General features: G+C 42.6%; 1 protein-coding gene across 13 annotated transcripts in view; it reads right to left on the reverse strand.

Annotated features, from left to right (window-relative positions):
* The window catches only part of VPS13B (vacuolar protein sorting 13 homolog B), a 623,510-nt gene that overhangs the window by 442,794 nt on the left and 153,873 nt on the right, over nt 1-26,843 (reverse strand). For all 13 annotated transcript variants that reach the window (XM_084849024.1, XM_084849023.1, XM_084849026.1 and 10 more), the window contains 2 exons: nt 26,468-26,602; nt 19,472-19,645 (listed from right to left, as the gene is read on the reverse strand). In XM_084849024.1, the coding sequence (XP_084705150.1) occupies nt 19,472-19,645; nt 26,468-26,602 (309 nt within the window). The remainder of the gene's footprint in view (nt 1-19,471; nt 19,646-26,467; nt 26,603-26,843) is intronic.

Consider the following 26,843-nt stretch of genomic DNA (forward strand, 5'->3'; position numbering starts at 1 on the left):
ATTCAAGATGAAGCTGGACAGCCATCTGTCAGGGATACTTTGACCTAGATTCCTGCATTGAGCAGGGGGTTGGACTCGATGGTCTTATAGGTCCCTTCCAACCCTACTATTCTATGATTCTAATTGCGGAATGTTGAAGTTGCAAACGACTTCCCCGTCTGACCTGCCTGTGACGGTTGTTGATGTTATTGTGCTGTAGCTTGCTGATGAGGTTGGTACTGAGTATTCAGATGACTGAATCCAGTGCCGTTGCCTGGGAAGTTGCCACGATATAAAACCCATACGATGTGCCATGGTATGGGCATTCAGTACCGAGTTCAGTGCATGGTTGGTTTTTGTGTTAAACAAGCCTTGCCCATCAAAGGGTAAGTCTTGGATATGGTTACTGGTTTCCTGTGGAAGACCAGATGACCTCAACCAGGCATGGTGACACAGGGCTATGGATCTAACAGGCACCTTTGAGTCACAATCAACTTGGTGGTGCAATGCATTTATTTGCTGCCTGGACAGCTTCAGAGCCTCTGACTGGAAGAGGTGACCCAGCTTCCTCTTGCCATCTGGAAGATGCTCAAGGAGACAGCCCACTTTGTCCCATAGAAGTAGCTGGTACCCCAACACTGCCACCAGTTAATTCCATATTTTAAGGCCCATCACTGTGGAGGAATATAGTCTCCTCCCAAGTAAGTCCAGACTTTGGAGACTCCCCTGAAGGGACTTCATGTGGCGGCTACCTCACTCCTGTATGGAGTGACTGAGCGCTGCCCGTATCAAGCAGTGCACCGAAAGGCAGTGCAGACGATGAATGAGTAACCAGCAGGGTGGTTTGTAACTGTATAGTCTGTGGCTGCAGCAAAACTGCCAACACATTCTGCTGTCGAGCCATCTGTGGTTGTTGGACCGACAGTAAAGCAGGCTGAATCTCTTTTTGCTGAACTGGCAGTACTAATGGAGCCAAAGGGCACAGACCAGCGAGTCTGGAGGTTTCAACACCGTAGCCAATGGATGTCAATGGTACCGATTGTCTCCCCAAGAGGGAGGATGAGAATGGTGAGGGAGGTACTGGCCCTATGGTGCATTACAGTAGTCAACCCAATCCTGAGGCCTGTTGCACCACACGTCCCAAGTTGAACGTCCATGCCACTCCAAGAATGGGGATCTGGACCGTTCCTGATATCGGCTTTGCTCGCAAAACTAGGGGCATGACCTCTAGTGGTGGAGGCACACGACCACACTTACTGTGGCGAGCGTGGGCACTGTTCACAGTCCGTAATGTGGCCTTCTAAGCCACAGTGACGAGGTGGTTGAGGGATCGGTTCTGTCCGAGATGTGTCCCTGATCTCACCCTCCGATATAGATGTTAGCGGAATGGGTTCTCCCCCTTGCATTGGCTGCACCATCGGAAAGAGTGAAAGCATTGGTGGAGCAGTGGGTAAGATTGCCGGTACATGTGACTGCATCTGAGCAGAAGGCATTGGCAGAGCAGTGTGAGACGTGGCTGGACAGTCACTGTCGATTCCGAGAGGTCTGTACCGAAGCAAGCAGTATGGATGGCTCTTCACCTTGCACTGGAGTGCTGGCCAACATAGCCTGTATGGACCAATCTCAGTCACAAGGTGCTCACGCACAGTCAGAGGGACCCGAGGGGTCCAATGCTTAATTCCGAGCAGAGTCATGCAACTCCTTAGTCTTTCTCTTCTTCTTTTTTTGAGTGTGAAGAAGACAGTCTGGCCTGCTTAGAGACTTCCGCCTTTTTTGTTAGTGTTTTTGCCTGTGTAAGTGTCAAAGATCAGCCTGGCATGGGGGGATCTTGGGTACTCAAGGAAGTACAACGCTGAGGGGGTGACAACCCCAACACTGGAGCAGGCTCCTGCATGGCTGGCGGGTTGTGTGAGGGCGAAATTGGCAGGTTTGCCATATCTTTTGGCTCCTATACCAATTCCAGTGCCCTTTTCCAAAGTGCAGCTTTTGGTCAACCTGACCTGTTTCTTCTCGCTTGCTTTGAGAAAACTTTACATTGAGGGCAAGCCTCAACAACATGACCTTCACCAAGGCAGAACAGGCAGAGAGAGTGCCCGTCTGAGGGTGGCAGTTTTGCCCCGCAGTTGGTGCACTTTTGAAAGGGGGCCCTGAGGGTCATATGCCTGTAAGGGCGATCATGAAAGTCACGAAAACAAAGAAAATGAAATAACAAGGAGACAGATAGAAATATTTGATAGAAAAAAGAAACTCAGCTTTTTCTCAAAAAACGCTTTGAAACAGTGAAACGACAAGAGAACTTTCACTACAAGGTGCACACAATGCGGGTCAGAAGAGAACTAAGGGAATAAGTGGGAACCCACTGGGGCATGTGCACTGGGATGGTGTGGGAGGGGTTCCCACCAAAACCTCCTCAGCTAAAGCAGCTTCCCGAATCAAGGCTCCACACAGGCGCAGAGCCCATATGTGTGATGCATAGCGACCACAAAGAAGAAGACAATCTCTTCTTTTTCCATTTCTTCGAAATCCCTGGCTGAATTTATTTTATTGTGCTGCTATGATTTAATGTTCTTACTATTCTGCTGTTTCTATTGTTTGAGATTTCATTGTTTTTACCCGTTTTATCTGATTTCTTAACTATTCTGGGAGTAATAATACTGAAGAACAGGGGATAGTTTTTAATAAACAAAATAGAATAAAATAACTGCCTGAAGTGCTCTGTGGGTGGCTCCCAAAGAACACTAGGTATACTAGAAGCATTTATAGAAAATCATGGGGGGAATTCTGTATCTGTACGTTCTTCACCCAGAGACTTGGTGTCAAACTACACATGATGCTAATAGTGCGTTTGAGTAAGTGTACTTACCCTGGCCACTTTTATTCTGGAGAAAAAGCAACCATGGTGCCCCAACCTGGAATATGCATCTGATCTGGATTGGGGCCCCACGCTGGTTTTTTGCTGAAACTGCTACTTCCTGGGTGCTCCCCCCACCCCCAAAAGTGCTCTTTACTGCAAACAGCATCTTTGGAGGCAAATAGTAGCCAGGTAGGGGGCAATTTTCATCAGAAAACTGACATGGTTCTGATCAGGAGGACATTCCAGATTGGACCTCCAGAACTGCTTTTGCTACAAAATAAAAATGGCTAAGTTAAGCACACTTGTTTAAACATGTTGTCTGGCCCTTAGGAAAACAGGAAGCTGCCTTGCACTAAGCCACACTGCTGGTCCATGTATCTCAGTATTCTCTACTACTCAGTCGCTGGCAGTGGTTCTCCAGGGTTTCAGGCAGGAGTATTTTCCAGTCCTATCTGCAGATGCCAGGGATAGAACTGGAAACCTTTTCCATTGAAAGGATAGGATATGTTCTACCACTGAAGTACCACTCTTCCCCAATTAGGGATAGGGTGGAATGTAAGTTTTAAAATAAAAGATATAATGCAGTATTTGCAATTCTATTTAATACAGTAACTTAGGGCTGGGGATACATTATGACATAGTGCAATTTATTTGTAAAAGCAGTGGCCACAGCACTGTGTCAGTTAGGTTAGGTACAGTTAAGTCCCATTGGTTTAAATAATATTTACACAGGTATAATTGAACACAGAATTACAGCCTAAGTGTTCAACAAATATATACATCATGGGTTTGTCAAATGCAGCCATTTTTGTTACAAATGTTTTGGCATTTACTTTCATGTTTTCCTCCTTACTAATGGTCAGATTCCATCATCATATGAATCACTAAGTCACAGGGATTAAATATAGTTAGAGGCATTGGAGCCAGTTTAAACATTAACAGAAAGTAAACAGCTAAAGTCTCTTCTACCCATTGTTGGCGTGAAAGCAGATGGAAGTTAAAAGATCTAATGATTTTTCTTTTTCTTTTTTCAAAATAAGTAGGAGCTACTCCAATAGTCTCACCAACATATATTTAAAGTCAATTAAAAACAGATTCTCATATTCAAATCCATGCTTCAGGAAATGCAGACAGAATAATGGTTGACAGACATAGAAGCAATACCTGCAGTACTGAGGGCTTGTTTCATAATGTGTTTTGTTAACAGTGGTTTCAACAACCATGTTAAAACATACAGCAATGCAACAGTCTGATGTTTAACTTGCCATATATCCATTATTACCTGGCTGCCACAGCATATGCATTATTGCTAGCATTTACACTGTATTGTTATTTACTCTTGAATTTTACAACAGTTCTCTTTTAATTAAGGAAAAATGAAACATTACGGGAAGCACCTAGCTTAAAGGGTGCTTCTGTTGTTTTAACAGCTGTGACACTACTAGGAGAAGCTGCAGATGAATTCTTTAAGGATTCTCAAATGGACTTCATCAACATTCTCAGCAAGACAAATGGAAAGCAGATTCAGTTTCTCATTGAGCTGAATTGCATCCCTCCTGCTAACTTATTATTAGGTACTCATCTTCCCATCAGCCCTATATTTCTTCGGCCCCAAAGAAATATGTGCACTGTCTGGTGTGCAAGTTATTTATCTGCAGCTCCAACTAATAACCCCCTCAATACATCTTCTTCACACATACTTTGTAACACGCACCTCAGCGTGCAGAGATGAGGAGGTTTAAACCTCCCCTCCCTGTCGCTGAGATCTAGAGATCTCTGGGGGTTGGGAAAGGCTTTCGACCAACCCCCAGCAATCTCCAGTGAGATCTCTGTTTTTCCACATTACTCGCAGCTTCTTCCAGACCCCTGCAATACTGCTGTCTGGAACAGCATTCCCCACCACCACCACCACCCCCCTCCCAGGGGAAAGGCTCTGCAGGCCACACCAGAAGCAGTTGCAGATTGCGCACCCCTGTGCTAGACCAATGGTTTCCAAATTTTATCTTCACTGAGCAGAAGATCAGTAGTCTGTCGTTAGACACCTTGTTTGTCCATTACTGATCTTCCTCACATATGTGGAGCCAGAAGCATGAACTGAATGCATATCCTAGAATAAAATACAGTCTCCCTTCCAATGTGCCAGACAAGCAAGAGGGTTCTAATTCAGATGAAAAATTTCCCTGAGTTTAATACATTTGAATTCCACTGGTAGACCAAACACTATATTGGACAAAATAAAACTATCCTGGAAAGTTATTCTAGTCCCTTTAAAAACAACACAAACACACACACATACACACACAGGCATGCATACACTTTGATGAGGGAAAGGAAACTTATCTACAATTTTCTTTGGCAAATTGTTCCATTTCTCAAGTGTTGTTATCATTCTGAAGCATTTCATTATACTCTTGTCTTACTACCATTTGGATCCAGTGGTTCTTGTCCTTCTTCAGAGGAAAGTAGCTATTTAAAAAATCCAAGCACTGTCCCCTTGAGACAGCACTCATCTCTCCTTCCAGATTTGTCCTAATTCATTTCTCCATCTTTCTCTAAGATGACACGATATAATAAAAAATGTCTTACTAAAACAATGATGTAATAAAGTCACTGTATCCCCCCTCATGTATCAAAAGTTGCCCCAACAGAGGAATTCTGCTGTTATGCAGATGTTTTAAAATCCACATGTGTTACAAGTATTAACTCTGGTATTTGCTCACAAACTGATTTAATTCATTCTAACAAATTCCTAAGAACATAATTGAGTTGATTTCTGTGTGTGTGTGTGTGTGTGTGTCCCACTTCTTGATGATAGGGTTTTGGTTTGCCTTTCATCAGCTTGATTAATAAGCAATGGTATTTTGTTGCCCATTTCCATTGAGATAGATAAATTCAATACGTATCTAGTCCATTATTTCAATTTTTGTTCATATACTGAGGAAAAATGCACTTCTACTGTACCCATTCATATTCTGCTTAGAAGAAAATGCATGCAGGTTTTGCTAGAACTGAGTTTGGTGGCTGACATCTAGAGGGTTGACTGAACTCTGGAGCTCTAGCTTTTCATGGCAAATTATTTATGATCTTTATACTTAAGGAGGTATGTTGGATATGTTTGTATAAACCCATATTTTAAATTTAGGCACCAGAACATTGAAAGCAAAAGGCTTTCCAGTTCTGGGATATATTTACATTGCATTATTAATAAGGGTATTGTTCGAAGGAAGCTTGAGAACTGGAGTTTTGGGAACCTGAACAAAATAGTTGCCAGCTCACACACAACATGCTAACATTGCAACAAGAGTCAACTGAGTGAAGATGCGTTAAAAATATTTAATATAGTTTATGTTTTGCATGGGTGGGGGAGGAGGAGTAGCAATGTAGTCAGTAAGTTTTCTAGCTCTGTGTTATATAAATAGGTAACATCACTTCTCAGATGTGAACCTGTAATCTTTTCGTTATGCTGTTTCAGCATACTTTTTCTCCCCCGTCTGTGTTTTCACAAGTAATGAGCATACATTAAAAACTTAGGTAGTATGGCAATGTTTTCTAATGTCATTTTGTCAGAGAGGGCCTCTGTAAGCATTACAATTGTTCCTTCCTCTCCACCCTTGGATGATTAAAAGACCTGCAGTCCTCAGGTGGGGGATGAAAGGACTAAGGGCAGTACCAGCAGACAAGAGAACATCCAGCTGCCATCACTCAGCAGTTCACCTGAGGTGTAGCTGCTGCATCTGCCTCCTCCCTATCTGCCCTAGGGCTGCAAAAAGACCTTCAGTTTCCAGGGGAAGGGAGTAAAGACCAGGTAACCGGGCAATGGACCACCCAATTTCCAGCAATCCAGGGAATGAAATAAGATGAAAGGTGACAAAAATAGCCACATTTCCCTAATGAAAACTGCATTTCGGTGGTGGTGGTGGGGAGGAGATATACTGAGAACTATAGTGGATGGGAATAACCTCCTTTATCCATTAAACCACCGCTGGTTCCTTATCAAATTCAGACCACATGATTTACCAACAGTTGTGCCTATGGAAGAAGCTTAGATTAGCACTATAATATGCCCCTACATAGGCTGGAATTGCCACAGACAAGTTGGGTAACAGATGCAACAGAGGAAAGGAATTGCTTCCCACTTGCTTATAGGTAGCTAGATCACAACATTTCATAACCCTAAAACTGTCACAGGTTTTTATAAGCTAGCAGATGTAGAAGTGATTTGGGGCTGAGCAGCGTTCTCCAAAGTATCCAAAGCCCCTTTACAGAGTATAAAAGAAATCACTTACACTTGTAGAAACAACTTAAAAGGAGATTAGAATTCTTTACATTAGCTAAATCTTTTGAATAGCCATAGTCTAAATCTTATGTCTGTTATTGTTTCTAAATCAGCAATATTTTATTTTTAGGAGTACTATATCTGGTCTCACCCCCTCTGTTTCTCCTATTTAATCCATATAAATCTAAAATGCTGAATTTGCTATATCACAATTTCCATAGGAACAGAACATTACATCATAAATACAGAACTATGACCTCACCACAGGATCTGGCAAGAGGATAATCTGCATAGTATCAGAAAAAAAAACCAATTTCTTCTCCCCATAAAAGTATCCTACTAGCAGCTGTGAAACACAGACCGTAATTCAGCAATGTACTATGGCAAAACATGTATTTTAAGCACATAATAGTCCAAGGACTGCAGTTTGAGAGTAGTTTTCCCTTAAAAATTAAGTATGGTCCTATGAAGCTCAAAACGGCTTGGGTATCAAGTACCTTAGTAATTAATTCCCCTGGGACAACTGAGATCATCATATGGGGCTCTTCTTCTCTCTCTGCTTCATAGAGAGATTTATTCTGTGTTTGGAATGGGGCTTTTTAGTGTGGAACTGACAAACTGCAGAATGCCCTTTCAAAAGAACCTACCAAGAGACATCATTATTGAGTTTTAGGTGGCAGGTTAAGCCCTACATATTCCACTGGACCTCTGGAGATGTCTAATGTTACCATCACCATTGTTATTATTTTAGCCGGCGTTATTTACTTTCCATTATTACTATTGTGCTTTGTCATGCTGTGGGAATTTTGTTATTGTTGATTATTGGTTTTAATAATCAATAATTTTAAATTTATGTTTTATGGCCATATTTTAATGAGATGCCATTTGGATCTATTTATACAGCTCCATGAGAGACAGAAAAGCAGTTTAGAAATTTCAGAAATAAATAAAGATAATCTTACATTCCTAAAGGAGACTGGACTATCAACTATCCAACACTTGCCATTATTTCCACCTAGCAAGCTTTGTGTTTAAACTATTTTCAACCCACTCTTCAAAATGGCAAATAGGCACTTTTAAGCACAGTTGATTTCAGAGGGAGAATGACACACCTGTTGAACATTCTTTAATTGAATTCAGAAGAACTAAGCTTTGGTTTGACTATGCCCCCTCCAATAAATATATTACAAAACTGAAATATGTAAATATAGTCCAAAGACTACATTCGAGTGATTTGTTAACAAGCATTCAAAGATAATGGGAATATATCAGATTATGTGAGAAGGATAAAATTATTCCGTGCCCCAGTGGAAGTACCTTCACAACTGAGTAATGGATGTTATCGTAATCCTTTTGAAATTATTCATATTAAGATTAAAGACTATTTTGTTCCTCTATTCCCACAACTGCCTGGTATGGTAAAGAGATCAATTCCCTCCTTTTATAAGCAACATCTTTAACATTTGCACTCTTTCTGTGCCTGTGATTAAATGTAACATTTTGAAATCCCAAAGTTCTGAGAAAAGCATAAATCCTTGTCTCACAGCTGCTGTTTGATTCTGGAAACACATGCATTTTCTTTTCAAGCCTTGGCCATCAAGAAATCCCAACAGACTTGAGCTGGAGAACACCTGTATCTCTTCATTTAGCTCCAATAATGGAGTATAAACTTAAAAATTACAAAAATAGATGCTATGTTCAGCTGTAGTTACATTTTGCTCCTAATTCCCGTGAACAAAAATGCAAAGAGCATGAAATCATTCAAGGAAGCTCTGTCATCAGGAGGATAAGATTTTTTTTGCACTAGAAATCCAGTGGGAACATGACAGAAAACTGGCAACAATTACAGATAAAGTACATAGTTAAGTCCTTGGGGAGAGAAGAGGAAATGTAACAAGATAGATGGGTATACTTTCTATGCTTTTATGCCCAAACCATAAATGCGAATTGTCTTTAATTATTACAGTGTTCTTGCCCATTTGCTGTATTTTTAAGAAGTCAATATATTAAATATTTTGATCATGTGTGTTTGTGTAACATATGAAAATAAAGTAAAACACTGAGCTAAAACTATGCTGTTTGCAGTCTAGACTCTGTTAAGAGTTGATGGCATCTTGAACCTGAATTGTGAATAAGAAAAATGGGCAGATTTTACCCTCTCTTGAATACAAAAAAGTGAGGCGGCAAACCTGGATTTTATGCCTATCCCTTCCTTTCCAATTAACCCCACTGAACAAAATTAACCTTTACAAAGTATGGAAGTATCAAGTAACATTGTTGTTGCTGTTATAATTTATGTTTCTGCAGACTGCAGTATAGGTCTTGCTCCTTATACTTTTTGGAAGAAGAAAAAAGATCACACGTGAAATATCCTACCTACCACAGCAAAACATTTTAGAAGAGCTCTAAGATGCAGAAGAGATTAAATGTTCCAAAAATATTTTAAAAGGAAAAATTATCACCTTGAAAAATATGTTCTGCTGCATTGGAAAAAATATTAAACAAATTTATAACACTGTCCCTTGTATGACTTCAACCTACAACTTAAATATTTTTTTTATCCTGTTTAAGACCTACAAACAAGATCAAACTGACATCTAGTTCAGTGTTAATGAAAAATAAAATGATCTGTTATTTCACTAGTTTACATTTATAACAAGCAATTGGAGCTTCCCACTAGATAGACTCCAGTAACTGGGAACACGAGAAATAGAGTAGAAATGTTCACAAATAAATACATACATACATACATACTCTGTGTCAGAAACTCATTGGCTGCATTCAGACATCACTTTAAGCCACAGTGGCTTAATAGGGATGTCACTTTAAGCCATGGTAGTTTATTTTTTAAATAATCCACGATGCCCCACCACACAAACGGGCTAATAACCTACTGTGAGTAGTTTATTAAGCTACTGTGTGTAATCTGAGTTATCCCCCACCCCCTGTTCCACTGCAGTCTTCCCACCCGAACAGTGGCACTGTTTCACCCACTGACAACATTCGAGCATCACTGCGACAAGATGTGTGTGACTCTAAAGCATTGGAGGTTTGCAGGACTGGGACCAAACTTCATACCCAGCCTCCCCTAGTGAGGAGGCACCCAATTCACCATCAAAACCCTGTGTGATTAATCACCAAGGAGCGAATATTCCAAGTGCACCAAAAAGTGCATGGCAGCTATAAAGCCTTGGGGGCTTGCAGGATTGGGACAACATTTCATACACAGCCTCCCCCAGTTGGGAGGCACCTGATCCACTGTCAAAATCCTGAGTGATTACTCACAAAGGAGAAAAAACTCTGGGTGCACCAAAAAGGGGGTGACAGCTACAAGGCGTTGGAGGTTTGCAGGATCAGGACCAAACTTCATACACATCTGTAGCTCTTTTTTTGCTAAAGTGCTATAGCAAAAAGGCACTATAGCGCTTTAGCAAATCAGTGAAAAAGTGCTACAGCTGTGTAAGAAGTTTGGTCCTGTTCCTGTAAACCTCCAAGGCCACCACCACCCTTTTCGGCACACCCAGTATTTTCGTTCCTTTGTGAGCAATCACATAGGGCTTTGACAGTGCACTGGATGCCTCCTGACTAGGGGAGGCTGCATATGAAATTTGGTCCCACTCCTACAGACTTAGGGTGTTCCCAATTGCACATTTACCCCCAGAAACACTACTGAAAGAAAGCCTGTGTAGGCTGTTTCCTTAACACAGAGAACACCCACAGGAGCAGAGCAGCAGCAATCTGAACCAGTCTTGTAGCACAACTCTATAGGTCACCAAAATAACCCATGGTGCCCATCAGATGACACGATAACCCATGGTGGGTTAAATAACTCCTACTGCAGACCGTGGGTAATCAGAGTGTGTTATTTTGGGCAAATAGGCCATTGTAGATTAAAAAATTCCCAACATATGACATGATAACTGACAATGAGTTAAATACACCATCGTGGGTTATTTAACCCATTGTGGGTTTTTGTGCTGTCCAAGCCCAGTCACTGAGTTTGATTGAGTCTCCCAATTGGCTTATTACTTTTCTGTCTCAATCTTTCTGCAAGTAAAACAGTTTTTGAGTTTTCAAACTAAACATTTTATATCCTTCCTGACTACCCTGCTCCTTGAAAATGACTGGGTAGATCAGGCTAATTTATAAATATGAAATGTAGCATTATGTCCCAAGTATCAGTACTATGTATCACTGTCTTAGAAACACTTCAAATGCTTAAACGAAGTGTCGAGAGTGCACTTTTTTTCTCATATTACTTGGCCTAATCTGAAGGAGGGTGTCCTTCAAAAATTGGAAGCAGCTTTCAGTGTTTAAAGTTGATATTGAATTACAAAAGAAATATCCTGAACATGGGAATTAAACCAAAGCTTGACTTCTTCCATAAAATTAAAACTCTTGGGTTCATCCTCCATGCCCCATCTTTGATGTTGGCCCAATTAAGGGTTCTCCGTGATACTTCATAGTATCATGGTGGAAAGTGGCATGGAGTCACTCTAAGTTGCTACGTAACACTCAGAGTTTGCAGACCCATAGCAGCACTGTAAGCTAAATGTCTAGTTGGAGTTTACCCAGCGTTCTAAAGTGTTCATAAGAACATTTCATTCCTTTAAATTACCTAATGGAAACAAGTTAAATACGTTAAAGATTTCAGCCAATGTATCACATAGCAAGAAAGACAGGTTGCTACCTGGAACTATATTTCTTCAAGTGATCATCTACACATTCACACATATGGGCTCTGCGCCTGTGCAGAGCCTCAATTTGAGAAGCTTCTATAGCTGAGGAATTTTGGTGGGAACCCCTCCCCCACTGTCCCAGTGTGCATGTCCTCAGTGGGTTCCCCCTTATTCCCTCAGTTTCTTGAGAACAACATTGTGGCCTCAAAACCAAGAGAAATGAATACCTTAGGTACTCAACATCGATCTTGAGTAAGCCACTGAAGAGGGGACGGTGGGTGGGTTATGTGCAGGCAACCACTCGAAGAACTACAGTTAGAGGTAGCAACCTATCTTTCTTCTTCACGATCTCTATGCATCACACATATGGGCAAGTAGCAAGCTAACTTACAATGGTTGTAGGTCTGTGTCCTACTACAACACAGAAGAGAGGACGGCATGACAGTCAGCTCTAGCTTGAACATCCAGTCTTTAATGCCTAATAAAGGTAGATGGTGTCGACCAAGTTGCAGTGCGGCACAGGTCAGGGATGGCAACCCCCCTGTCAAATGCGACCGACATTGCATCACACGAATACAGTGAGCTCGGACTGGGGCAGACAGTTCAAGTCCAGCCAGTTCATACGACAGATCAATAATCTTTACAACCCATGATGTGAGGAGCTGAGTCAAGAGAGGCTCAACTTGCGCTTGCCACCTTAGCAGACAAAAAGGTGGGGTGACAGCCAAAACTGTTCAGTCCTCAACTTGTAAAAGGCCATGGCACGGTGAACTTCAAGCTTGTGCAGGGTCAACTCCAAATGTATAGAAGGAGAAGAAAAAAAGCAGGCTAAACAATGTCCTGATTCAAATGAAAGGCCAACACAACTTCAGGCAGAAATGCAGTATCAGGCCTGAGCACCACTTTATCTCGATGAAAAAGGAGATACGGTTGGTCTACTCTGAGTACAGAGAGTTCACTGGCACGGGGTGTAGATGTAATGGCCACCAAGAATGCTACCTTCCGAGAAGGGAGGCAAAGATCTGTAGTTGCTAGGGACTCAAATGGTTTAGAGGACAGTGCCTTAAGTCCCGCTGAAGGGCTTTAGTTTAGCACCATAGAACAGAGTGGTGGTGCCAGGTTCCTTATTCCTTTTAGGTATCGTTTTGCTGTCAGATGTGAGAAAAAAAAAAAATTATCAGCAGGAGGGTGTAACGCTGAAACAGCAAATAGGTAGACTTGTAGAGACAACAGTTTCAGCCCCTTCTCGAACAGAGTAAAAATTGCAGAATTTGGTGCAAAGAGCACTGTACTGGATCAAAACCTTGAGCATGGGTGAAGGAAGAGAAATAAGTCCATTTTCTCAAATAGGAGAGCTGTGTAGAAGGCTTGTACATAGCGTCCTCTGTATCCCTGCCGGGATCGAGGTTGCCCGTTACCCGATCTTCCATGCCGTCATGCAGACAGTTGTTAGGTCTGGGTGCCAGATTCAGCCTTTCTCTTCTGTGAGAAGAGACAAATGCGATGGGAGCTGTCAGTACTGCTCCTTTGTCATCTTGAGTACAGGGGTGAACCAAATCTGGCGAGGCCACCATGGTGTTATGAGGATGAACTTGGTGCTCTCTCTACCAATCTTTGCCAGGACCTTGGATATCAGTGGAAAGGCAGGGGACAGGTAGAACACTACCCCTTCCCCTTAAAGACAAAGGCATCATCTGTCGATCCCTGGCGTTGCCCTGCTCTGCTACAAAATGTTAGGCAAACGGCATTCTCCAGTGTGGCAAAAAGGTTGATTTCTGGCATTCCCCAGCACTGGAAGACACTGCTCAGAACGGTTTTGTCCGGCTCCCACTCATGGGAGGTCAGCAAGATCCAGCTGAGTTCGTTAGCCAGCACACTGTCGACAGTGCACACACATATAGCCACAATTCCGATTTGATGGGGTATCCTCAGATGGAAATATGGATTCATTAGAGCCAATGACTGCATCCAGCAATGATATGGAGAGGGGGTAAGAACACTGCCCCCTTCATGGATCACTGCCTTGTTGTGGCAAAGGGGCTTGCGTAACTCAGTAAAGCCATAAGCTATGCCGTGCAGGGCCACCCAAGACGGACAGGTCATGGCAGAGAGTTCTGACAAAATGTGGTCCACTGGAGAAGGAAATGGCAACCCACTCCAGTATTCTTGCCAAGAAAACCCCATGGAACGTAGCACAAGGCTAACAGTTATGACGCCGGAAGATGAGCCCCTCAGGTCGGAAGGTGTCCAATATACAACTGGGGAAGAGCAGAGGGTATGTCCAAGTAGCACCAGAAAGAGTGAAGCAGCTGGGCCAAAGCCAAAAGGACACTCAGCTGTGGATGTTTCTGGTGGTGAAAAGAAAGTCCGATGCTGTAAAGAACAATATTGTTTAGGAACCTGGAATGTCAGATCAATGAATCAAGGTAAGCTGGAGGTGGTCAAACATGAGATGGCAAGAAGATTCAACATCGACATCTTGGGAATCAGCAAACTAAGATGGACAGGCATGGGTGAATTTAATTCAGGTGACCATCATATCTACTACTGTGGGCAAGAATCCCTTAGAAGAAATGGAGTAGCACTCATAGTCAACAAAAGGGTGGGAAAAGCCGTACTGGGTTACAATCTCAAAAACGACAGAATGATCTCAGTACGAATCCAAGGCAAACCATTCAACATCACAGTAATTCAAGTCTATGCCCCAACCACTGAGGCCGAAGAAGCTGAGGTTGATCGGTTCTATGAAGACCTACAACACCTTCTACAACTAACACCAAAAAAAGATGTCCCCTTCATCATAGGGGATTGGAATGCTAAAGCAGGAAGTCAAGAAATCACCGGGATAACAGGCAAGCATGGCCTTGGTGTACAAAATGAAGCAGGACAAAGGCTAATAGAGTTTTGCCAAGAGAACACGCTGATCACAGCAAACACTCTTTTCCAACAGCACAGGAGGCAACTCTACACATGGACATCACCGATGGTCAATATCGAAATCAGATTGATTATGTACTCTGCGCTAAAGATGGAGAAGCTCTATACAGTCAGTCAAAACAAGACCTGGAGCTGACTGTGGCTCAGATCATGAGCTACTTCTTGTTGCAAAATTTCAGCTGAAATTGAAGAACGTAGGGAAAACCACCAAACCATTCAGGTACAACTTAAATCATATCCCTTCTGAATATACAGTGGAGGTGATGAATAGATTTAAGGGATTAGACCTGATAGACAGAGTGCCTGAGGAACTATGGACGGAGGTCCGTAACATTGTTCAGGAGGCAGCAACGAAATCCATCCCAAAGAAAAAGAAATGCAAGAAAGCAAAGTGGCTGTCTGAGGAGGCTTTACAAGTAGCTCACGAAAGAAGGGAAGCGAAAAACAAGGGAGAAAGGGGAAGATATATCCAACTGAATGCAGAGTTCCAGAGAATAGCAAGGAGAGACAAGAAGGCCTTCTTAAATGAACAATGCAAAGAAATCGAGGAAAACAACAGAATGGGAAAGACTAGAGATCTCTTCAAGAAAATCGGAGATATCAAGGGAATGTTTTGCACAAAGACGGGCATGATCAAGGACAAAGAAGGCAGGGACCTAACAGAAGCAGATGAGATTAAGAAGAGGTGGCAAGAATACACAGAAGAACTATACAGGAAAGATCTGAATGTCCCTGATAGCCATGATAGTGCGGTCACTGAACTTCAGCCGGACATCCTAGAGAGTGAAGTCAAGTGGGCCTTAGGAAGCATTAGTAACAACAAAGCCAGCGGAGATGACAGTATTCCAGCTGAGCTATTTAAAATCCTAAAAGATGATGCTGTTAAACTGCTGCATTCAATATGCCAACAAATCTGGGACACTCAACAGTGGCCACAAGACTGGAAAAGGTCAGTTTACATTCCAGTTCCAAAGAAGGGCAACGCCAAAGAGTGTTCAAACTACCGCACAATTGCGCTCATTTCACATGCCAGCAAGGTGATGCTCAAAATCCTACAAGCTAGGCTTCAGCAGTATGCGAACCGAGAACTACCGGAAGTACAAGCTGGGTTTAGAAGAGGCAGAGGAACTAGAGATCAAATCGCCAACATTCGCTGCATCATGGAGAAAGCAAGAGAATTCCAGAAAAACGTCTATTTCTGCTTCATTGACTACGCTAAAGCCTTTGATTGTGTGGATCACAACAAACTGTGGCAAATTCTGAAAGTGATGGGAGTACCAGACCACCTTACCTGTCTCCTGAGAAACCTGTACGAGGGTCAAGAAGCAACAGTAAGAACCAGACATGGAACAACCGATTGGTTCAAAATTGGGAAAGGAGTACGACAAGGCTGCATATTGTCACCCTGCTTATTTAACTTATATGCAGAGTACATCATGAGAAATGCCGGGTTGGATGAATCAGAGGTCGGAATTAAGATTGCTGGGAGAATTATCAACAACCTCCGATATGCAGACGATACCACCCTAATGGCAGAAAGCGAAGAGGATCTCTCTTGTTGAGGGTGAAAGAGGAGAGTGCAAAAGCTGGTTTGAAACTCAACATTAAAAAAACTAAGATCATGGCATCTGGCCCTATCACTTCCTGGCATATAGAAGGGGAAGAAATGGAAGCAGTGACAGATTTTACTTTCTTGGGTTCCAAGATCACCGCAGACGGTGACTGTAGCCATGAAATTAAAAGACGCTTGCTCCTTGGGAGGAAAGCTATGGCCAACCTAGACAGCATAGTCAGAAGCAGAGACATCACCTTGCCGACAAAGGTCCGTCTAATCAAAGCTATGGTTTTCCCAGTAGTAATGTATGGCTGTGAGAGCTGGACTATAAGGAAGGCTGAGCGCCGAAGAATTGATGCTTTCGAACTGTGGTGCTGGAGAAGACTCTTATGAGTGCCCTGGACTGCAAGGAGGTCAAATCAGTCCATCCTCAAGGAAATCAACCCTGAGTGCTCATTGGAAGGACAGATAATGAAGCTGAAGCTCCAATATTTTGGCCACCTAATGAGAAGAGAAAACTCCCTGGAAAAGACCCTGATGCTGGGAAAGAATGAAGGCAAAAGGAGAAGGGGACGGCAGAGGATGAGATGGCTAGATAGCATCACGGATGCAATGAATATGAACTTGAGCACGCTCCGGGAGAGAGCGCAGGACAGGAAGGCCTGGCGTGCTATAGTCCATGGGGTCACGAAGAGTCGGACACGACTGAACGACTGAACAACAACAACAACTGGAGAAGACTCTAATGAGTCTCCTGGACTGCAAGGAGGTCAAATCAGTCCATCCTAAAGGAAATCAACCCTGACTGCTCATTGGAAGGACAGATACTGAAGGTGAACTTCAAATATTTTGGCCACCAAATGCGAAGAGAAAAGTCACTGGAAAAGTCACTGATGCTGGGAAAGATTGAAGGCAAAAGGAGAAGGGGACAGCAGAGGATGAGATGGCTAGATAGCATCACTGATGCAATGAATATGAACTTGAGCACACTCCGGGAGATAGCGGAGGACAGCTATCTGGCGTGCTATGGTCCATGGTGTCATGAAGAGTCAGACACGACTGAACGACTGAACAACAACAAGAAGACTGCAACGTGGTGTCAGATTGGTAGCCCTCCATCCTGGACATTTGAGACTCCTGATGTGGTGCACACTTCTCCCTTTCTTCAATAGATAGCAACTGACTATCACCAGTATTGGTCTGCGCACCCAACTGCAGTGTGGCCGGCGGTTGAATAGTAGAGAAGGCTGGCTGTAATTGTGCAGCACGCAGCTGCAGTAAGGCAGGCAGGACATTCTGTTGCTGAGCTGGCTGGAGCTGCTGAACACATTGTGCGATCGAAGCCGGGGCATGGGAAGCAACCTGTCAGTCCGGAAGTCTCAAAACCATAGCCAACGGCTGTCGGCAGTACCATTTTCACCCTAATAGGAGGGCTCAGGATGGTGAGGGTAGTATGGCCCATAGGGCTCATCACAGTAATCAACCCAATCCTGGAGTCTCCTGTATTGCACGTACCGGATTGAACATCTGTCCCTCTAAGAGAACGGTGATCTAGATTGCTCTCAATACTGGCTCCGCTCGTAAAAACTAGAGGCATGACCTCTTGTAGAGGACACAAATGAGCACCCTGAATCTGGCGACTGCGGGTGCCGGTCACGACCTGTACCATAGCCTTCCAGCCCATATTGACAAGGTGGTCAAAAAAGTGATTCCGTCGGTGATGGATCCCAGATCTTGCTCTCCAATGGAGATGTGATCGGAATGGGTTCCCTTGCTGGGATAGGATTCACCGTCAGTATCAGTGAAAATAACATTGGTGGCACAATGGGTACGGACAACTGCATTTGACCGGTAGGCATTGGTGGAGCAGTGGGAGACATGACCAGTATCGCAGGTTGCTGCTTCATCCTGCGTTGGAGTACTGGGAGACATGGTCTCTACAGGCTGCCTTCGGTCTCGAGATGCTTGTGAAGTCAGAAGGGGCGGGTGAGTGCAATACTCAATCCTGAGCAAAGTCATGCTAGTTTTTTGCAGTCTTTTTCTTCTTTTTCAGTTCTGAAGAAGAAAGACTGGCCTGCTTAGAGGCTTTCCCTTTTCTGTTAACTTCTTTGCCAGTGCAAATGGTAAAGATCAGCCTGGGGTGGGGGGATCTTGTGTACTTGGCAGAGTACGATATTGAGAAGCTAAAGATTCCAACACTGGAGCAGGCTCTTGCACAGCAAGCAGATTGTGTGAGGGCAAGGTTGGCACATCTGCCATACCTTTAGGCTCCTTCACTGATTCCAGTGCCCATTTCCAAAGTGTGGCTTTTCACTGATCAGGTCAATGCTTTTTCGCCTGCTTCGAGAAAGCTTTATAATGAGGGCCAGCCTCAACAATGTGCCTCTCTCCAAGGCAGAACAGGCAGAGAGAGTGCCTGTCAGAAAGTGGCAATTTTGCCCCATAACGGATGCACTTTCGAAATGGGGTCTTGAGGGCCATACACCCATGAGGGTGATCGCAAAAGCTGCGAAAATAAACAAGGCACACACAATGGTGGTTCCCGCCAAAATTCCTCAGCTATAGAAGCTTCCCAAATCGAGTCTCTGTGCAGTTGCAGAGCCCACATTTGTCATGCACAGAGACCACGAAGAAGAATTAACATTTTTTTCCTGGTATAGTCTATCTATATAGAAAGCATTAACTGGAATAAAAACTAGCCATCAAATGTATTTAAAAAGTAAAGTGGCACAAGGGCAATATATGCATGCAATCAACGTAACATCATAAGAACCTAAGAAGAGCCATGCTGGATCAGATCAAGAGCCCATCTAGTTTATCATTCTGTTCACATGGTGGCCAATCAGTTGCCTGTGACAAAACCCACAAGCAGGACATATGTACAATAGCACCCTCCCGCTTGCATTCCCCAACAAGTGCTGTGCATAGGTATATGGCCTCGGATACTGAACATCATATTAAGGCACCTTATTTTAGCAGAGTTCAAGGAGACTGAAACAGTGGGCTCCAATGTCAACTTTCTAAATGAGACTGCAGTGCATCTCAATATGTTTCACATGCAATATGTGAAACAAATATGTTCTCCATCAGCTATTCTAGGGTGTCCCCAGAACTCTTCACCATCCTTCTGCATACTATATTAGATACAGAAGGATAACAGAATACAATTTTTTCAAGAATTTTGCACTCACCAGAACTATAGCTGTAGTCCTTATGCTGAGGGATCTGAATTGTGAAGGCTAACAAATCTGGAGCAAGGAGAGACTCTGGCTTTCTGCTTTCATTGAGCCATTTGCTGCTGTGCAAGTCTCTGGTATCAGATGGGCCTTGAATTAAAGGGATCAGCTTCTCCTTTCCACCATCACCTAAGTACATCATTAAAACAATATAATGGTTCAATTAATGGATATCCAATGGACTTTACAGAATTAACGGATTAACTTCACGATCCTCATACTATTTATTATACTAAAGAAACTGGATTAATGTTGCTTTTTAACCGATGCATAGTAATTACAAATTACTTAATTCTGACGAATTTCTGGAAAATGGCATTGGGGATTAGTAATGGAAAAGATGGCAGCAATACTTCACCTAGAAACTATTTAAAATTAAATACACATACTAATAAACCTTACAAACATTTGAGGCATTATTCAAGCGTAATAAAAATCTAGTATTTCAATACTGAACTGCATGAAATGCATGTTCTGTGGAAACAGTAAACGCATTACGTTTCAAATATTCTTCAAAAACAAACAAATGTCTTAACTTCTCTATTTACACTTGAAAACATGGCCACCAGTCCTGCATACCTCATTGGGTTGTATCTAATAGCATCCTACCCCTCTTTGATCCAATGGAAATTTCCATTACATACAACCCATTTATAACAGAAACTCTCTGAAAATCAGTGCTGGGACAAGGTGCCATGAGGAAGTTACTTTTGTTGTTCAGTCGTTCAGTCGTGTCCGACTCTTCGTGACCCCATGGACCATAGCATGCCAGGCCTTCCTGTCCTCCGCTCTCTCCCGGAGTGTGCTCAAGTTCATATTCATTGCATCGGTGATGCTATCTAGCCATCTCATCCTCTGCCGTCCCCTTCTCCTTTTGCCTTCAGTCTTTCCCAGCATCAAGTCTTTTCCAGAGAGTTTTCTCTTCGCATTAGGTGGCCAAAATATTTGAGCTTCAGCTTCAGTATCTGTCCTTCCAATGAGCACTCAGGGTTGATTTCCTTTAGGATGGACTGATTTGACCTCCTTGCAGTCCAGGGGACTCGTAAGAGTCTTCTCCAGCACCACAGGTCGAAAGCATCAATTCTTCGGCGCTCAGCCTTCCTTATAGTCCAGCTCTCACAGCCATACATTACTACTGGGAAAACCATAGCTTTGATTAGACGGACCTTTGTCGGCAAGGTGATGTCTCTGCTTCTTACTATGCTGTCTAGGTTTGCCATAGCTTTCCTCCCAAGGAGCAAGCGTCTTTTAATTTCATGGCTACAGTCACTGTCTGCGGTGATCTTGGAGCCCAAGAAAGTAAAATCTGTCACTGCTTCCATTTCTTCCCCTTCTATATGCCAGGAAGTGATAGGGCCAGATGCCATGATCTTAGTTTTTTTAATGTTGAGTTTCAAACCAGCTTTTGCACTCTCCTCTTTCACCCTCAACAAGAGGCTCTTGAGATCCTCTTCGCTTTCTGCCATTAGGGTGGTATCGTCTGCATATCGGAGGTTGTTGATAATTCTCCCAGCAATCTTAATTCCGACCTCTGATTCATCCAACCCGGCATTTCTCATGATGTACTCTGCATACAAGTTAAATAAGCAAGGTGACAATATGCAGCCTTGTCATACTCCTTTCCCAATTTTGAACCACTCGGTTGTTCCACGTCTGGTTCTTACTGTTGCTTCTTGGCCCTCGTACAGGTTTCTCAGGAGACAGGTAAGGTGGTCTGGTACTCCCATCACTTTCAGAATTTGCCACAGTTTGTTGTGATCCACACAATCAAAGGCTTTAGCGTAGTCAATGAAGCAGAAATAGACGTTTTTCTGGAATTCTCTTGCTTTCTCCATGATGCAGCGAATGTTGGCGATTTGATCTCTAGTTCCTCTGCATCTTCGAAACCCAGCTTGTACTTCCGGTAGTTCTCGGTTCGCATACTGCTGAAGCCTAGCTTGTAGGATTTTGAGCATCACCTTGCTGGCATGTGAAATGAGCGCAATTGTGCGGTAGTTTGAACACTCTTTGGCATTGCCCTTCTTTGGAATTGGAATGTAAACTGAACTTTTCCAGTCTTGTGACCACTGCTGAGTGTTCCAAATTTGTTGGCATATTGAATGCAGCAGTTTAACAGCATCATCTTTTAGGATTTTAAATAGCTCAGCTGGAATACTGTCATCTCCACTAGCTTTGTTGTTAGTAATGCTTCCTAAGGCCCATTTGACTTCACTCTCTAGGATGTCCGGCTGAAGTTCAGTGACCACACTATCATGGCTATCAGGGACATTCAGATCTTTCCTGTATAGTTCTTCTGTGTATTCTTGCCACCTCTTCTTAATCTCATCTACTTCTGTTACGTCCCTGCCTTCTTTGTCCTTTATCATGCCCGTCTTTGCACAAAATGGTCCCTTGAGATCTCCAATTTTCTTGAAGAGATCTCTAATCTTTCCCATTCTGTTGTTTTCCTCGATTTCTTTGCATTGTTCATTTAAGAAGGCCTTCTTGTCTCTCCTTGCTGTTCTCTGGAACTCTGCATTCAGTTGGATATATCTTCCCCTTTCTCCCTTGCTTTTCGCTTCCCTTCTTTCCTCAGCTATTTGTAAAGCCTCATCAGACAGCCACTTGGCTTTCTTGCATTTTTTTTTCTTTGGGATGGATTGAGTTGCTGCCTCCTGAACAATGTTACGGACCTCCGTCCATAGTTCCTCAGGCACTCTGTCTATCAGGTCTAATCCCTGAAGTCTATTCCTCATCTCCACTGTATATTCATAAGGGATATGATTTAGGTCATACCTGAATGGTTTAGTGGTTTTCCCTACGTTCTTCAATTTAAGCTGAAATTTTGCAACAAGAAGCTCATGATCTGAGCCACAGTCAGCTCCAGGTCTTGTTTTTACTGACTGTATAGAGCTTCTCCATCTTTGGCTGCAAAGGACATAATCAATCTGATTTCGATATTGACCATCTGGTGATCTCCATGTGTAGAGTCGTCTCTTGTGCTGTTGGAAAAGAGTGTTTGCTATGATCAGCGTGTTCTCTTGGCAAAACTCTATTAGCCTTTGTCCTGCTTCATTTTGTACACCAAGGCCATGCCTGCCTGTTATCCCAGTGATTTCTTGACTTCCTACTTCAGCATTCCAATCCCCTATGATGAATAGGACATCTTTTTTTGGTGTTAGTTGTAGAAGGTGTTGTAGGTCTTCATAGAACCGATCAACCTCAGCTTCTTCGGCCTCAGTGGTTGGGGCATAGACTTGAATTACTGTGATGTTGAATGGTTTGCCTTGGATTCGTACTGAGATCATTCTATCGTTTTTAAGATTGTACCCCAGTACTGCTTTTCCCACCCTTTTGTTGACTATGAGTGCTACTCCATTTCTTCTAAGGGATTCTTGCCCACAATAGTAGATATGATGGTCACCTGAATTAAATTCGCCCATGCCTGTCCTTTTTAGTTCACTGATTCCCAAGATGTCGATGTTCATTCTTGCCATCTCATGTTTGACCACCTCCAGCTTACCTTGATTTATTGATCTGACATTCCAGGTTCCTAAACAATATTGTTCTTTACAGCATCGGATTTTCTTTTCACCACCAGACACATCCACAGCTGAGTGTCCTTTCGGCTTTGGCCCAGGTGCTTCACTCTTTCTGGCGCTACTTGGAAATACCCTCTGCTCTTCCCCAGTAGTATACTGGACACCTTCTGACCTGAGGGGCTCATCTTCCGGCATCATTTCTTCTAGCCTTGTGCTACGTTCCATGGGGTTTTCTTGGCAAATATACTGGAGTGGGTTGCCATTTCCTTCTCCAGTGGACCACATTTTGTCAGAACTCTCTGCCATGACCTGTCCGTCTTGGTGGCCCTGCACGGCATAGCTTATGGCTTCATTGAGTTACGCAAGCCCCTTCACCACAACAAAGCAGTGATCCATGAAGGGGGAGGAAGTTACTACACCCTTATAATAGATTAAATTCAGAACTTGTCTTCCATCTGGCCATTGTGCTGTGGTGGGTTGGACAGCCTTGGCATTACTGGCTTTGCAAGGTGAAAGGCAGGATCTCTGAAAAGATCACAGAGACTATGCTTGCTTGCTTTTGAGAATGACTCATCAAGACTTCTTCTGCATATGGGGCCAACTGGGAACAACAATTTAACACAATTCAGATTCCCAACACATTTCAAATGCCTGCATTTCTCCTCAGGGGATATTGTACAATGGTTATACAATATCTTGTCACAGAAAATACTGCTTTCCCCAAGTTAGGCTTGGTTTGCACTTTCGTCATTTTCAGTATGGTAACTGGCTGCTAATTGGCAAACCAGGAGGGGAACATACCTGACAAAGAGGATAACTATGGCAGTACACCTAACTAGAAGAAAGCAGGTTTTCCATGACTATGAGCACAGTCCTATGGTCCTTGGGGTGGCATCCCAGGGGGCCATACAATATGGTAGATCCCCTCCCCCTTGAGGCCACAGACAGAGCTATGATCTTGGAGTGGAGAGAATTCCTGCCCAGATTTCCCCTCATCACCACCCCCATACCTCCCAGCCTTTCACAAGTGCAGATGCTATTGTGACTTCAGAAGAGGAAAGTGAGGGAGGAAAGGGGGTGTGATGAGGGGAGGGGCCATTTATCATCCAGAATCACAAAACTCTATGTTCCTGTCCCTGCCCCCAGGAAGGTAAACAAATAACACAAAGGAAGAATAGAGGGGGTGAAAACACCTCCATCCCTCCTCCTGCCCTGCTCAGCAATTGCCAGCGGGGCTTAGGACAGGCAGAAGGCTCCAAGATCAGAGACCTCCATCTATCGATCATCAGTCCTGTAGGATTATGCTCTAAACTACTTATAACCAGTGTACAATTCCCCCTAAAGAATAACATAGACATGTGGAATGTGTTGGAAACTCTGGACATTTTAAAATCAGTCTTTCAAGTTCCTGCTATAAATATTATCAAAATGGTCAAAGCAAGGCTAGATCCATAAAGTCTGCATACAAATATTGTTCTCCATTTTTGGTATATTTTTGAATATGCCAAGCAGCAATCAGTTGTAGATTTTACATCACAGAATCGGTCTTCTTCTGCTAACTCAGAATTTTTCAGTAACCCTTGTTTAAGAAATTCTGTGCATATAGTTTGGGAAGGACATTGCTAGGGCCAACTAGTGACCCACTATCTCTTTTCTTAAATATGGACATGACTATACTCAACCAACCAGCAAGGAATTGGTATGTTTGAAAAACAGGTTTAAAAAATTGCCAAAATTGGGACCAATATTGAATGTGTATCTGACTAAAATGGCCAGCATGTTTTAAACTGATTTTTTGCTGAATGATATTAGTAAGACAATGATTCATAAAGTATCATTATTTGTAGTGGGTACTGCTTAGATTTGATCACAAATGATTTATAATAATTTATTAGATTTTAAAGACACCTTTGCAATGATTATAGTTTATTAATTATTATTGTGATTATTATAATGTATTTATGATTATAAATCAATGATGATTATAATATATTGACAATTTGAATGTGTTTTTGATGCATCCGTCTACTACATATTTGTGGATTTATCTGGACCATTTTATATACTATGAGTCAATGTTTTTGCTTTGCAGTTAAAAAAAATATTGCAATCACTACTTCAATAATCTCCTTTCCCACAAATTAGTTCACCCCTTTTGTTATCTGTCTGCTGTGTGATGTGCCTCTCCTTCTGGTTGCAATTATAGTACTGACCTCATTTATAGGGACCTCAGGGAGAAATCAGAAGCAGGGCTTTTTCTATGCAAGGGCAGCAAATCTTCCTAAACAGTAACTTATAGCAGGTGGGACACCTGCAAGTAGCCATAGTATTTTCTCCTTTTTTTATCCAAAAAGTTTTAATTGCCAATGTGATTTAAAAAAAAACTCAACAAATTAATATTACATAGCAGGACCCTCATACAGATGAATGGATAAGATTAATTCAAGGCTGTAGTCATATTCTGATAGGGACCCTTTAACCATCTAGCTGTTAAGACTATTACTCCCATATGTTTAAGTTGAAGCTCTCTGGGCTACATTCAGCACTATGTGAGCAGACTCCCACCCATGCAACAGGACTTTCCCTTTCCCTCCTCCCCCTGCAGCCCTCCAAGCCCCCTGAAATAGACTCCAGAGAGTTCCCCTACCCTCCAGGGCAGATTGGGATGTGTGCACAAGGGGCTGCAGGAGGGAAAGGTAATCCGTTCTACTAGCACCATCTTCCCCAACCTCGTGCTCTTCAGATACTTTGGACTTCAACCTCCATCAACCCCAGCCAGCATGGCTAATGGTCAGGAATGCTGGGGGTTGTAGTCCAAAGCATCTGGAAGGAACCAAGTTGGAGAAAGCCACACTGGAGAATGCCATTCCGCTGGTGGACAAACGCTATTGGATGCAACTCAATATCTGAAATTTGATCATTATAGATCCAAGACAAGTGCTCAATATATTATTTTAACACAGGTACAGAATCCATCCTTTAGATACATTTAGAACACAGAGAAGATTTAATACACAAAACAATTAGAATGCGGATGAATCACTGATGCACCTGAGATAGGTATAGTTCAGAAAATGGCTTCAATTTTTAAAGCTTAGCCTTTAAGAAGATGCAGTATTCAGTTTTTACATCCACTTTCAGAGTAACATCTATTAATATTGATCTATCTCTTGATTGTAACCTTTGTGGATTTGGCACACTCAAGAGCTGTAATGACCAAAACACCTTAATACAGTTTCTTATTGTTGTTTTTTTACTACTGACAATGCAATGCTACATCATTCTACCACTTTTCTAAAAACAAAACAAAAAATATATCTGATTCATAGGAACAATGAATAAATTCTTGTTTCAGTAACTCTCCTTGTAAAAAGCAAGGCCAATTCTCCTACACAGGCCGTAAACTTTTACATGGTCCAGCTGCACATACCTGGGGCTTTGGCACAAATTTTTATTGATCCCATGGTCCCAGAGGCACATTTGACCAATGATGTGCTGCAGTACTTCAATTCAACATTCTGGATTGAGCCCTCAAGAGTTGGCAGGGGATTCTTAGATTTCACACCTAATAAAAGAAAACTGCAAATGTACTAGCCTGCTGAATTTAAATATTTTTATATTCTTTCACCAAGGCATTTAAATGTAATTATACTTTCATTATCTACTTTAGACAGTCTTATGGTATTTTTGTTTGGACTCTAAAGTGAATCTCTTTATAGGATACTTTTATTTACTGACATATGTATATGGTATCTATGCAAATATATTTTCCACATATGAACACACTTATTTACACAAAAACTACA

The sequence above is a fragment of the Heloderma suspectum genome, chromosome 4 (assembly GCF_057233095.1).
Source record: "Heloderma suspectum isolate Gila_16-S chromosome 4, 16-S_ref, whole genome shotgun sequence".
In the NCBI taxonomy this organism is placed as follows: Eukaryota; Metazoa; Chordata; class Lepidosauria; order Squamata; family Helodermatidae; genus Heloderma; species Heloderma suspectum.